This window comes from Babylonia areolata, chromosome 1, assembly GCF_041734735.1.
Source record: "Babylonia areolata isolate BAREFJ2019XMU chromosome 1, ASM4173473v1, whole genome shotgun sequence".
Lineage (NCBI taxonomy): Eukaryota > Metazoa > Mollusca > Gastropoda > Neogastropoda > Buccinidae > Babylonia > Babylonia areolata.
The window spans coordinates 16,798,769-16,813,768 of NC_134876.1; the positions used below are offsets into that span (position 1 = coordinate 16,798,769).

The 15,000-nt window shown below is 44.6% G+C and overlaps 1 protein-coding gene across 4 annotated transcripts in view; it reads right to left on the reverse strand.

The window, feature by feature from the left end:
• Positions 1-13,666, reverse strand: part of LOC143280065 (uncharacterized) — a 56,017-nt gene extending 42,351 nt beyond the window's left edge. For 2 of the 4 annotated variants that reach the window (XM_076584566.1, XM_076584609.1), the window contains exon 1: positions 13,575-13,666. In XM_076584566.1, coding sequence (XP_076440681.1) covers positions 13,575-13,651 — 77 coding nt within the window. In that variant the 5' untranslated portion in view covers positions 13,652-13,666. Of the gene's footprint in view, positions 1-2,785; positions 3,078-13,570 lie in introns of those variants that run through there. The other 2 variants (XM_076584583.1, XM_076584600.1) reach the window with 2 other exon arrangements.
• Between the last annotated feature and the right edge of the window lie 1,334 nt (positions 13,667-15,000).

Below are 15,000 nucleotides of genomic sequence, written 5' to 3' on the forward strand. Positions count from 1 at the left end.
TCTACACATCTGTGCTCAACTCAACTCAACGCAACCGTGCTAACTCACTCTACACATCTGTGCCCAACTCAACTATGCTGTGCTCAACTCAACTCTACTCAACTGTGCTCAAGTCTACTCAACTCTGCTCAACCGTGCTCAGCTCAACTCTGCTGAACTCATTTCAACTGTGCTCAATTCAACTGTACTCAACTGTACTCAACTCAAAACTGTGCTCCACTCCACTCTGTTGTACTCACCTGTGCTCAACTCAGCTAGCTCAGTTGTGCTCAACGTAACCCATCTCAACTCTACTCAACTGTGCTCCCCTCACGTCTACTCAATTGTGCTAAACTCAGCTAAACTCTCCCCAACTCAACTAAACTGTGGCTGAACTCCTTTCAACTGTGCTCAACTCAACTGTACTCAACTGTACTCAACTCAAAACTGTGCTCCACTCTGCTGTACTCACCTGAGCTCAACTCAGCGCAGCTCAGCTCTGCTCAATATAACCCAATTCACATCTACTCAACTGTGGTCACCTCGAATCTACTCAATTGTGCTAAACTCTACTCATCTGTGCGCAACTTTGCTCCTCACTTCTCAACTCAACTGTACTCTGCTCAGCTGTGATAAACAACTCTAATCAGCTCTACACATCTGTGCTCAACTCATCTCAAAGCAGCCGTGCTAAATCAACTCTGTTTACACATCTATACTCAACTGAGCTAAACTCCCCCCCCCCCCCCCCCCCCCGAACTCAACTAAGCTGTGGTAAACCCAGCTCTACTAAACTGTGCTCAAATCTACTCAACTCTTCTCAACTGTGTTAACCTCAACTCTGCTTAACTGTTCTCAACTGTGGTCAACTCAACTAGCTCAGTTGTGCTCAACATAACCCATCTCAATTCTACTCACCTGTGCTCACCTCAAGTCTACTCAGTTGTGTTCAATTGTACTCAGCTGTGTGCAACTTTACTCATCAATTCTCAGCTCAGCTGTACTCTTCACATCTGTGCTCACTTCAACGCAACGCAACCATGCTAACTCACTCTACACATCTGTGCTCAACTCATCTAAGCTGTTCTCAACTCAACTCTGCTCAACTGTGTTCAGATCTACTCAACTCTACTCAACCGTGTTCAGTTCAACTCTTCTCAACTGAACTGTACTCAACTGTACTCAACTCAAAACTGTGCTCCACTCCACTCTGCTGTACTCACCCGTGCTCAACTCAACGCAGCTTAGCCGTACTCAACATAACCCATCTCAACTCTACTCAACTGTGGTCACCTCAAATCTACTCAATTGTGCTAAACTCTACTCATCTGTGCGCAACTTTGCTCATCACTTCTCAACTCAACTGTCCTCTAATCAGCTGTGATCAGCAACTCTAATCAGCTCTAAACAACTGTGCTCAACTCATTTCAACTCAAAGCAACCATGCTAACTTCAGCTCTTCTCAACTTTACTCACTTGTGCTCCACTCAGCTCTAATTAGCCTTAACTCAACTCAGCCCAACGCAACCATGCTGACTCAACTCGGTCTACACATCTGTGCTCAGTTCAACTCTGCTCAACTCAAGTAAGTTGGGCTAAATTTAGTTGTATTCAACTGTGCTCAGGTCTACTCAACTCAACTGAACCGTGCTCAACTCAGCTCTGCTGAACTCTTTTCTACTGTGCTCATCTCACTCTACTCAATTGTACTTAACTCAGAACTGTGCTCCACTTCACTCTGCTGTACTCAACTGTGTTTTATACAACTCAGCCCACCTGTGCTCAACATAACCCATCGCAACTCCATTCAACTGTGCTCACCTCAAGTCTAATCAACTGTGCAGCTCAACTGCTGAACTCTACTCAGTTCATAATGGAACTCCACTCAGCCCCTACTCAACTCTTAACTATGCTCCACTCAATTGTATTGTACCCCCAAATTATGTGATCTGTAATCATCATACACAATTACACTATCTGTAATCATCCTACACAAATACACTATCTGTAATCATACTACACACATATTTAGTATATACAAAAATGTAATCTGTGATCAGCCAACACAAAAACGTGATTTGTATGCACAATCTGTAATTAGCCTACACGAATATGTAATCTGTAATAAATCTACACAAATACGTGATCTTTAATTAGCCTACACAATATATAGCCTAGATAAGCATGTGATCTGTAGTCTATAACAAACTTGACATGTGATTAATGAAAAGGTGAACTTGTTTTAAGGTGTCACTGTCAGCAGGATGAAGCGAATCATTGAACAAGAATCGCGTGTCCTTTCACACCTGCTACTTCAGTCCTCCGTCAATGGGAAAATGTGCAGTGATACAGATGTTGTGTCCATTATCAATTGAAAGTTCTCCAAGTGAAAGCGGACCCACATTAATCATTCCCTTCCCAGTTGGCTTAGCGTCTTGAGCACGTGACTGAGAGTGGCGGGAAAACAAGACCTGGAGGATCAGGACAGGGCGCCATATTGTATTCAGTTCAAATATCATAATTCTTTTTCCTTTTACGCACGTGATGTGTTATTCTTCGATTGATGCAAGGCTGGATGGATGGATTTGTGCCTGAACGTAGCAACAAAGAGGCCTGGCCTAAGCAGACCGGAAAGATCGGCCATACCAGATACAGACTTAGAATTCGGTCTGTCAAAGTTATGATCGACGACACACGAAGGAAAACAGGAAAAATACACAAACGTATCACAGAAAAAAACCAAACCCACTGACCTTGCAGTTACTCAAGGGCCTGCGAGTCCGCGAGACTGATTTAACTATCTTACCTTCTTCGTATCCGCGAGAACAGTCAAAAGGAAAGACCTAGAAAGATTTGTTCGTTCGTTCGTCAGGTCGTGCCTTACATTCTTGTGCCTTTGCACTCAGATCGGGATTTTCCGTGTTGAGTGATTCTGTCTCCCTCTTCCTCCGCCTAACCCTGTCCTCCCACCCCCTGCACATCTCCCCCTGCCCTCTGATGAACCGCGCGCGGGAAGGAGTGAACCAGCACAGTGTCTTGACACTGCCTACAGAGAGAGTGTCATAGGGAGAGAGAGAGACAGGGGGGTGGGGGACAGAGGGGGTTAGGTTTGGAGAGAGGGGAGGGTGAGAGAGAGAGGGAGGAGAGGGTGGAGATAGGGGGATAGGATTGGGGAGAAAGAGGGCTGGGTGAGAGAGAGAGAGAGAGAGAGAGAGAGAGAGAGAGAGCAAGGGGAGGGTAGAAGGAGAGAAAGGGTGATTAGGACTGGAGAGAGAGAAGGGTGGGGATAAGAGGGAGGGAGGCTGGGGGGGGGGGGGGGGGGAAGAGAAAGAGGAATAGGACTGGACAGGGAGAGATTCAAGATTCAAAGAGAGAAGGGGAGGGAGAGAGAGGAAAGGGAAATAGGGAGGCGGGTGGTGGTGGCAGTAGTTGGGAAGTGGGGATGCGTATGGTTTATTCATTTCAGACCACAGTCCCTCATGAAAGGGTATGTGAACACTATACAACACTATACAACAATTGTCAGTAAAGAAAAACAAAGACAACCACGATAATAGCTGTGAACGCAGTTTAAAAATACTACTTTTAAGTTGCTATTTCAGTGTATTAGATTTCTCACATAACAAAAGTAAACACTATGTGAACAAATATGGTTGTCTATAATAGGCTATTTGGATAGAATGAAAGTTTTTCAAATGTATCTCAGTATACAAAAACAAGCAACAATGTGTGCTGATCAGAATCAGGATCTACAAATGTATTGGACCCAAAATGATGAACGAAATGATCAGATGTACCAAGTCTAAATCTTGTTGTTATGAAGAAGAATCAATATCAAAAAACAAAGTATGGTTGAAGTCACAAAGACTACAAAATGTCTTGTGGGCTGCAGACTAAATCGTTCACTTATATCCATGCTTTCAGTCCAGATCTACCATCTGTGATCAACCAATTGTTGGTGAAATACAAAAATATCTTATGCAACCAACACCGTGTTTTAGGCAAACATGTCCTAAAACCATTACCATATTTATAATAATCGAAGTTGCATATTGATATCAAGTTTTTTGTTTTCAATAGCGTCTGAACAATACAATCTAGACAATGTGTATGGCAATCTTGAATCACCAAATTGTACCAGTCTTAACTAATAACCACTGACAACATAATTCACATAAACGGGTAGCGGTTTGTATTTCATCATATATCAAGTCATTTGTCGTTCGCAAATTGACTCCCAAGTGTTTTAAATTCAAATAACGTACAGACTCGCAAAGAGTTGAAGCTTTGTTTAATCCCCATCCACACAACACTAGTTTTATCGAGTTGATATGACTTCTGCACTGCACATAACACATTTCTGGCCCAGCAAGCGAGACACAGACGTGTAGCCCCACCCACCCCCTTGATACACCCAGGCCTGCACACATATGCCCTTTCAGATAAGACTGGTGTGCTTTATTTACTAATTTATTTTACATCAAGTCCCCACCCTGAATAGAGTCTACACTACACTACACACACACACACACACACACACACACACACACACACACACACACGCACGCACACACACACATTCAGAGAGAATGAATTTTCTTTAATGAGGGAAGTGGAATAAGCAAGGACATGTTTGTTTTTTCATCCAGCCCTCAGGAGAGAGATGGATGAAAAGAAAGTCTGTACTGATAAAAACAGTTTGGTGACGTTTGATACAAAAGCCCTGGGCGTTTACAGTGAAAATTACAATGAGTATGCATACTAAAAACACACGAATACAACCGCTGGCACAAATCTTCCCGCTCCAACTCACAAACACGCAAAGCCTGGAAATAGAGTGTTTTCCATATGATCTGGTTCTATAGGAGGGAATTTTTAAGAGACGCTCATGACCTGATGACGGGACCTGGCAAGATGGAGAGTAGTAATGCAGAAGCTCAGAAAAGGAAGGAGACACACCAATCATACATTTGTAGCACAGGCAATCATTCATTTGTAGCACAGGAGAGAGTTTGTAATGCATTCTTTTCTCAGTGGGTAACCAGTGAAGGGAATGAAGGAGAGGAGTGATATGAGCAGATTTGGGAGAACAGAAGATAAGCCGTGCAGCATGGTTTGGACTCTCTGAAGTCTGGATAACAAGTAGTTGGGGCATCCAGCGATCAAAGAATTACAGTAGTCAAGCCTAGATAGGACCAGGGAACAGACAAGGGTTTTTGTTGCATCCTGAGACAGAAAGTGCCAAATAGAACTTATTCTACGTAACTCAACGTAACAGATTTGACAGATCGAGGAAATCTGCCACGCAAAAGATAGTCTGGTCTAAGAAAACACCAAGGCAGCAAACAATTTTTGAAGTGGGAACATTGCACCCATTTAACTGAACAGCTTGGGGGAGTGAAACAGAATTTAGCAAACGTTTAGGAGCAAGAACAATCACTTCTATCATTTAGTCACTCAGCTGTAGTTTGTTGCTTGTCATCCACGATTCTATGTCAGCTATACATTGTTGAGTAGCGGTGATAATCTCAGCAAGATGCGAGATTGGACCAGACATAAATTTGATCATCATCCGAAAAACTGTGATGTGAAAGAGAATATTGGGATACAAATTCTGAAACAGATTGTATATAAAGTAGAAAAAGGACTGGTCCAAGGACAGATCCTTGGTGAACACCAAATTATAAGGGAGCGGGTCTTGAGTGCAGACGGTTCACAGTAAATCTGGTTTCGGTTGGAGAGGTAAGAGCTCCTCCCTTCACGGTCTGTCTGTGAGCACCGGCCACTTCCCTATTGGTGTGAAGCTGACTGTCTGGAACCACCCCCACTGTCCTAACTCCCCCCGGAGCGAGAGACCGTAGACTGCCTGTTGTGCTGGGTGGGTGAGAGAGAGAGAGAGAGGGAGAGAGAGGGGGGAGAGAGAGGAGGAGAAGGGGAAGGGAGAGAGAAAGGGGGTTAGGAGAGAGAGAGAGAGAGAGAGAGAGAGAGAGAGGGTGTGTGTGTGTGGGGTGGGGGTGGCAACGACAACGACGATAATGATAAGGATTCTATCAAGGCTTGCCGAAATGAACCGTCTCCCTTCATCGGCCGTTGATGTCAAGTAAGCAGTGGAAGGGGTCACTTCTAACTGGACCATATCTAACCCAGAGGGGCATTTTAAACATGCCAAGAATGACCTCCCATAGGGGGTTTGGATATAATCTGTCTACTGGTGGTCACTTCTGACTGGTGGAAGTGTACATCCGAAAGTCATTCCAGGCTTGTCTATGATGACATCTGGGTCAGCCAATTTTGACCCAAGAGCAAAACCAACGGGGAAAAGAACAGGCTGCCTCGCTATTTACTTCTTTTTGTAATTAAAGCAGTAAAACGTAGTCGTAAACGACTTAGTGCTTCTCATGAGGTTACGTTTGAGTCTGAAATTATTGATCAAAATGCACTTTCTGTTTCATTTCTATACTATGTCAAAATATTGTGTTTTAGAATTGTGCATTTGCAATCGTGGCAAGTACACATCAGTTTTAAGAGACAAAACCTCGGTGGATCTAACTGTTTAGTTGTTTTTTTCCCCTTAATATGTACCCTCTTCTTCCAAATATACACCGTTTTATCGTATGTGAGAGATTGCATGCAAAACGAACAGTACCCTGCACACCGTCTTTTGGAATTCTGTCACCTAATGGCTGTTGACATCAGTGTCTACATGGCTAGGTTGGATAATTCTCTTCTATCTCTAGGGCACGGAGCTGCATTGTACTTACTGATATACGAATGGCATATCCCATATGTAATCTTGACATTCTATAAAAATGTAAATACAGTAAGTTTAAAAATGTTTTTGTGCACCTTCTTGTAGGCTACTCTTATCAACAAACAAACCACGTACACGATGTCAAATTTGTGTGTACAGGACAAGCGACAAAGACTGAAAACAGTTGTGATATTGCAGGACATAAAGCGGTCTTCCTCATCACGTGTCTGATAACAGCAGGCAATACAGAACTCACTCCAGGACCAGCTGTGGGTGGTGTGAGCTCCGTGCCATACAAACCAACGTTGAAATGCTGCGATATAAGATTGACATTTTGGACGTGGAACCGAGTATTCGTGGCATTATCACTGTTTCTGAAAACCTGACTTTCGGTAACCGTTTGTAACAACGACTTGCTGTTAGTTTCACCCTCCCCCTGAAATGTGACCGGCCAAACGACCCTCACGGTTGAGTTGTTGTCATTTATGTAAAACGTCCTCTGTATTGTAAAACGCGCCATGACCTGTCTGTTCCCCACTTAGAAGCTTTGTTGACAGAAACAAAACTTGACCAGACCAGTTTACTTATTGGGTCTTTTTACCACCCGTTTAGTTCACGAGTAAAATGTTGGTAGCTAATCAGTGACATTATCAACAGAGCCAACAGCACGCCAATTAAAGTTCTGAATATTTGGAACTTTTTATACTGACTTCATCAACAGACCATCACAACATTTCCGTGACATCTGAAACCTATATGACCTGCACACACACACACACACACACACACACACACACACACACACACACACACACACATAACAAAGTCTACATTGTGAATTAACCAGGACATCGTATCATCCAAGCAAACTGTTGATGAAAGTGCAGAAGTGTTTAGTCAGATTTTGCTTGAGATATCTTGATCATGCATGCCTTCGAAACAGCTGAAAATGTTCTGCTCATGTACTACGGATGACCGATGAAATTTTGTTCTTAATTAAACAACGTAAATACCTTCATGTCAAGCAGAAAAAAGCAATTCACGTAACAAACGACCGACCAACCAACCAATCAACCAACCAGATCACTCATTCAATTTTTTCTGTAACTATTTAGATACTTGTTTAACTCTCTCCATACGAACGGCGAAAGAGACGACGTTAACAGCGTTTCATCCCAATTACCATCATCAAAATATTGCAAGCGGGACGCTCTTATACTGAAGAGGTGAATGTTGACATAGAATACCACAGTTCTGACGACGGAAGCTAAAGGTTGGGTCATTCAGACACCCACTGGACATCCGAGGGGTCTGTGTAGAGGAGAAGGAGTGAACCAGCACAGTGTCTTGACACTGCCTACAGAGAGAGTGTCATAGGGAGAGAGAGAGACAGGGGGGTGGGGGACAGAGGGGGTTAGGTTTGGAGAGAGGGGAGGGTGAGAGAGAGAGGGAGGAGAGGGTGGAGATAGGGGGATAGGATTGGGGAGAAAGAGGGCTGGGTGAGAGAGAGAGAGAGAGAGAGAGAGAGAGAGAGCAAGGGGAGGGTAGAGGGAGAGAAAGGGTGATTAGGACTGGAGAGAGAGAAGGGTGGGGATAAGAGGGAGGGAGGCTGGGGGGGGGGGGGGGGAGAGAAAGAGGAATAGGACTGGACAGGGAGAGAGAGATTCAAGATTCAAAGAGAGAAGGGGAGGGAGAGAGAGGAAAGGGAAATAGGGAGGCGGGTGGTGGTGGCAGTAGTTGGGAAGTGGGGATGCGTATGGTTTATTCATTTCAGACCACAGTCCCTCATGAAGGGGTATGTGAACACTATACAACACTATACAACAATTGTCAGTAAAGAAAAACAAAGACAACCACGATAATAGCTGTGAACGCAGTTTAAAAATATCACTTTTAAGTTGCTATTTCACGGTATTAGATTTCTCACATAACAAAAGTAAACACTATGTGAACAAATATGGTTGTCTATAATAGGCTATTTGGGTAGAATGAAAGTTTTTCGAATGTATCTCAGCATACAAAAACAAGCAACAATGTGTGCTGATCAGAATCAGGATCTACAAATGTATTGGACCCAAAATAATGAACGAAATGATCAGATGTACCAAGTCTAAATCTTGTTGTTATGAAGAAGAATCAATATCAAAAAACAAAGTATGGTTGAAAGTCACAAAGACTACAAAATGTCTTGTGGGCTGCAGACTAAATCGTTCACTTATATCCATGCTTTCAGTCCAGATCTACCATCTGTGATCAACCAATTGTTGGTGAAATACAAAAATATCTTATACAACCAACACCGTGTTTTTGGCAAACATGTCCTAAAACCATTACCATAATTATAATAATCGAAGTCGCATATTGATATCCAGTTTTTTGTTTTCATTGGCGTCTGAACAATACAATCTAGACAATGTGTATGGCAATCTTGAATCACCAAATTGTACCAGTCTTAACTGATAACCACTGACAACATAATTCACATAAACGGGTAGCGGTTTGTATTTCATCATATATCAAGTCATTTGTCGTTCGCAAATTGACTCCAAAGTGTTTTAAATTCAAATAACGTACAGACTCGCAAAGAGTTGAAGCTTTGTTTAATCCCCATCCACACAACACTAGTTTTATCGAGTTGATATGACTTCTGCACTGCACATAACACATTTCTGGCCCAGCAAGCGAGACACAGACGTGTAGCCCCACCCACCCCCTTGATACACCCAGGCCTGCACACATATGCCCTTTCAGATAAGACTGGTGTGTTTTATTTACTAATTTATTTTACATCAAGTCCCCACCCTGAATAGAGTCTACACTACACTACACACACACACACACACACACACACACGCACACACATTCAGAGAGAATGAATTTTCTTTAATGAGGGAAGTGGAATAAGCAAGGACATGTTTGTTTTTTCATCCAGCCCTCAGGAGAGAGATGGATGAAAAGAAAGTCTGTACTGATAAAAACAGTTTGGTGACGTTTGATACAAAAGCCCTGGGCGTTTACAGTGAAAATTACAATGAGTATGCATACTAAAAACACACGAATACAACCGCTGGCACAAATCTTCCCGCTCCAACTCACAAACCCGCAAAGCCTGGAAATAGAGTGTTTTCCATATGATCTGGTTCTATAGGAGGGAATTTTTAAGAGACGCTCATGACCTGATGACGGGACCTGGCAAGATGGAGAGTAGTAATGCAGAAGCTCAGAAAAGGAAGGAGACACACCAATCATACATTTGTAGCACAGGCAATCATACATTTGTAGCACAGGAGAGAGTTTGTAATGCATTCTTTTCTCAGTGGGTAACCAGTGAAGGGAATGAAGGAGAGGAGTGATATGAGCAGATTTGGGAGAACAGAAGATAAGCCGTGCAGCATGGTTTGGACTCTCTGAAGTCTGGATAACAAGTAGTTGGGGCATCCAGCGATCAAAGAATTACAGTAGTCAAGCCTAGATAGGACCAGGGAACAGACAAGGGTTTTTGTTGCATCCTGAGACAGAAAGTGCCAAACAGAACTTATTCTACGTAACTCAACGTAACAGATTTGACAGATCGAGGAAATCTGCCACGCAAAAGATAGTCTGGTCTAAGTAAACACCAAGGCAGCAAACAATTTTTGAAGTGGGAACATTGCACCCATTTAACTGAACAGCTTGGGGGAGTGAAACAGAATTTAGCAAACGTTTAGGAGCAAGAACAATCACTTCTATCATTTAGTCACTCAGCTGTAGTTTGTTGCTTGTCATCCACGATTCTATGTCAGCTATACATTGTTGAGTAGCGCGCGGTGATAATCTCAGCAAGATGCGAGATTGGACCAGACATAAATTTGATCATCATCCGAAAAACTGTGATGTGAAAGAGAATATTGGGATACAAATTCTGAAACAGATTGTATATAAAGTAGAAAAAGGACTGGTCCAAGGACAGATCCTTGGTGAACACCAAATTATAAGGGAGCGGGTCTTGAGTGCAGACGGTTCACAGTAAATCTGGTTTCGGTTGGAGAGGTAAGAGCTCCTCCCTTCACGGTCTGTCTGTGAGCACCGGCCACTTCCCTACTGGTGTGAAGCTGACTGTCTGGAACCACCCCCACTGTCCTAACTCCCCCCGGAGCAAGAGACCGTAGACTGCCTGTTGTGCTGGGTGGGTGAGAGAGAGAGAGGGAGAGAGAGAGGGGGAAAGAGAGGGGAGGAGGGGAAGGGAGAGAGAAAGGGGGGTTAGGAGAGAGAGAGAGAGAGAGGGAGAGAGAGAGAGAGAGAGAGAGAGAGAGGTGTGGGGTGGGGGTGGCAACGACAACGACGATAATGATAAGGATTCTATCAAGGCTTGCCGAAATGAACCGTCTCCCTTCATCGGCCGTTGATGTCAAGTAAGCAGTGGAAGGGGTCACTTCTGACTGGACCATATCTAACCCAGAGGGGCATTTTAAACATGCCAAGAATGACCTCCCATAGGGGGTTTGGATATAATCTGTCTACTGGTGGTCACTTCTGACTGGTGGAAGTGTACATCCGAAAGTCATTCCAGGCTTGTCTATGATGACATCTGGGTCAGCCAATTTTGACCCAAGAGCAAAAACCAACGGGGATAAGAACAGGCTGTTTTGCTTCTTTTTGTAATCAAAGCAGTAAAACATAGTCGTAAACGATATAGTGCCTCTTAGAGGTTACGTTTGAGTCTGAAATTATTGATCAAAATGCACTTTCTGTGTCATTTCTATACTGTGTCAAAATATTGTGTTTTAGAATTGTGCATTTGCAATCGTGGCAAGTACACATCAGTTTTAAGAGACAAAACCTCGGTGGATCTAACTGTTTAGTTGTTTTTTCCCCTTAATATGTACCCTCTTCTTCCAAATATACACCGTTTTATCGTATGTGAGAGATTGCATGCAAAACGAACAGTACCGTGCACACCGTCTTTTGGAATTCTGTCACCTAATGGCTGTTGACATCAGTGTCTACAGGGCCAGGTTGGATAATTCTCTTCCATCGCTAGGGCACAGAGCTGCATTGTACTTTCTGATATACGAATGGCACATCCTATGTGTAATCTTGACATTCTATAAAAATGTAAATACAGTAAGTTTAAAAATGTTTTTGTGCACCTTCTTGTAGGCTACTCTTATCAACAAACAGACGATGTCAAATTTGTGTGTACAGGACAAGCGACAAAGACTGAAAACAGTGATATTGCAGGACATAAAGCGGTCTTCCTCATCACGTGTCTGAAAACAGCAGGCAATACAGAACTCACTCCAGGACCAGCTGTGGGTGGTGTGAGCTCCGTGCCATACAAACCAATGTTGAAATGCTGCGATATAAGATTGACATTTTGGACGTGGAACCGAGTATTCGTGGCATTATCACTGTTTCTGAAAACCTGACTTTCGGTAACCGTTTGTAACAACGACTTGCTGTTAGTTTCACCCTCCCCCTGAAATGTGACCGGCCAAACGACCCTCACGGTTGAGTTGTTGTCATTTATGTAAAACGTCCTCTGTATTGTAAAACGCGCCATGACCTGTCTGTTCCCCACTTAGAAGCTTTGTTGACAGAAACAAAACTTGACCAGACCAGTTTACTTATTGGGTCTTTTTACCACCCGTTTAGTTCACGAGTAAAATGTTGGTAGCTAATCAGTGACATTATCAACAGAGCCAACAGCACGCCAATTAAAGTTCTGAATATTTGGAACTTTTTATACTGACTTCATCAACAGACCATCACAACATTTCGTGACATCTGAAACCTATATGACCTGCACACACACACACACACACACACACACACACACACACACACACACACACACACACACACACACACACACATAACAAAGTCTACATTGTGAATTAACCAGGACATCGTATCATCCAAGCAAACTGTTGATGAAAGTGCAGAAGTGTTTAGTGAGATTTTGCTTGAGATATCTTAATCATGCATGCCTTCGAAACAGCTGAAAATGTTCTGCTAATGTACTACGGATGACCGATGAAATTTTGTTCTTAATTAAACAACGTAAATACCTTCATGTCAAGCAGAAAAAAGCAATTCACGTAACAAACGACCGACCAACCAACCAATCAACCAACCAGATCACTCATTCAATTTTTTCTGTAACTATTTAGATACTTGTTTAACTCTCTCCATACGAACGGCGAAAGAGACGACGTTAACAGCGTTTCATCCCAATTACCATCATCAAAATATTGCAAGCGGGACGCTCTTATACTGAAGAGGTGAATGTTGACATAGAATACCACAGTTCTGACGACGGAAGCTAAAGGTTGGGTCATTCAGACACCCACTGGACATCCGAGGGGTCTGTGTAGAGGAGAAGAGAGGACTGGCCGTACTGAGTGAGTTAAAAATGTCACCCCTCCCTCATATGCCCGGTTTCCCCCCACTCACCATTCATCCCCATCCCCCACCTCTTCTAAACGATGATAATCAAATGTATACATTAATACTTTAACAAAATGTCTTCAATCATCGATATGTGTGACGGTATATTAAACAAAATTCCTATTGCCGACGCTGTTCATGAACAAACACTCAACACTGCCGGCTGACTCCACCGGTTCGCTCACAACAGGAAGTGAGGACATAAAATAACTGACGTGACGATGGGCTCTGGAAACAACTTGAAACAAGCGCAAACAAATGTCGCACTTTCAACATCCTGAATTCCTGGAGCTGAATTTAGGACTATTCTTAAGTGGGACGGAATAAATCCCACTTTAGCATCCTGAATGTTTTAGCTGAATTTAGGATGCTTAAGTGCGAGTCAACTGTAATGTGTAGAGTAATACGTACTTACAGCAGGTCAGCAAAAACAAGTGTTGCCAGTTCAGCGTCTGCCGGTGAAAAGAATGATCGAGAGGGAAGCGTCGTCATTTCCGGTGTAACGTGCTAAACCTGCCCCCCTTCCCAGTTTAACTCCCGGGAGTTAATCTGAGTTTGCACCAAATCAGCTCCCCAGCAGGACTAGAACAGCCCCCCGGGGAGTTAAACTGGCCCTGGCCCAAAACTGCCCCCCCCCTTCCTCCTGGGGAATTAATCTGGCACTGGCCCAACCCCCCCCCCCCCCTAGAGAGAGTTAAACAGGACCTGGCCTAGAGCATCCCCCCTCTCCTGGGGAGTAAAACAGCCCCTCCCTCCCCCTGGAGAGTTAAACTGGTCCTGTCCTAGAACAGCCCCCTCCGCAGGAGGAGTTGGGGGGCCGTTCTGGACCAGGTCCAGTTTAACTCTCCAAGGGGGAGGGAGGGGCTGTTCTGGACCAGGTCCAGTTTAACTCTCCAAGGGGGCAGGGGGGGGGGAAGCTGGTCCAGTTTAACTCTCCAAGGGGGGAGGGGGGGGGCTGGTCCAGTTTAACTCTCCAAGGGGGAGGGGGGGGGGCTGGTCCAGTTTAACTCTCCAAAGGGGGAGGGGGGGGGGTTGTTCTGGACCAGGTCCAGTTTAACTCTCCAAGGGGGCAGGGGGGGGGGGGAAGCTGGTCCAGTTTAACTCTCCAAGGGGGGAAGGGGGGGCGGGCTGGTCCAGTTTAACTCTCCAAGGGGGGAGGGGGGGGGCTGGTCCAGTTTAACTCTCCAAGGGGGGGAGGGGGGGGCTGGTCCAGTTTAACTCTCCAAGGGGGGAGGGGGGGGCTGGTCCAGTTTAACTCTCCAAGGGGGGAGGGGGGGGGCTGGTCCAGTTTAACTCTCCAAAGGGGGAGGGGGGGGGGTGTTCTGGACCAGGTCCAGTTTAACTCTCCAAGGGGGGAGGGGGGGGGGGGGGGCTGGTCCAGTTTAACTCTTCAGGGGGGCTGTTTTGGGCCTGTCCTGGAATAACGCTATACTTGCGCCAGTTTAACTCCCAGGGAGTCATTTTGTTTGGCCCAGAAGAACTCCCGGGAGTCAGTTTGGAACAGCACCAGTTTAACTCTCCAAGGGGTTGGGGGGCTGATCTGGCACTGCCCCAAATGAACTCAAATGAGTTAGTTTAGAGTCCAAATTTTTAGGTTCAAAACAACTCCCCGGGAATAATTCTGAGACTGGTAGGGGTTCATTCTGGAACAAGCCTAATAAACAGAAAGAAGAGATCGGGGGTGGGGTGTGTGTGTGTGTGTGGGGGGGGGGGGGGGGGGGGCGGGGGGGCGTTCTAGACCTGTTAGTGGGGCTGCTTTGGTGCAGACCCAGATTAACTCCCGGGAGTTAATCTTGGACAATGCCAGACTGACTCCTGGGAGTTAAACTGGGAGGGGGGGC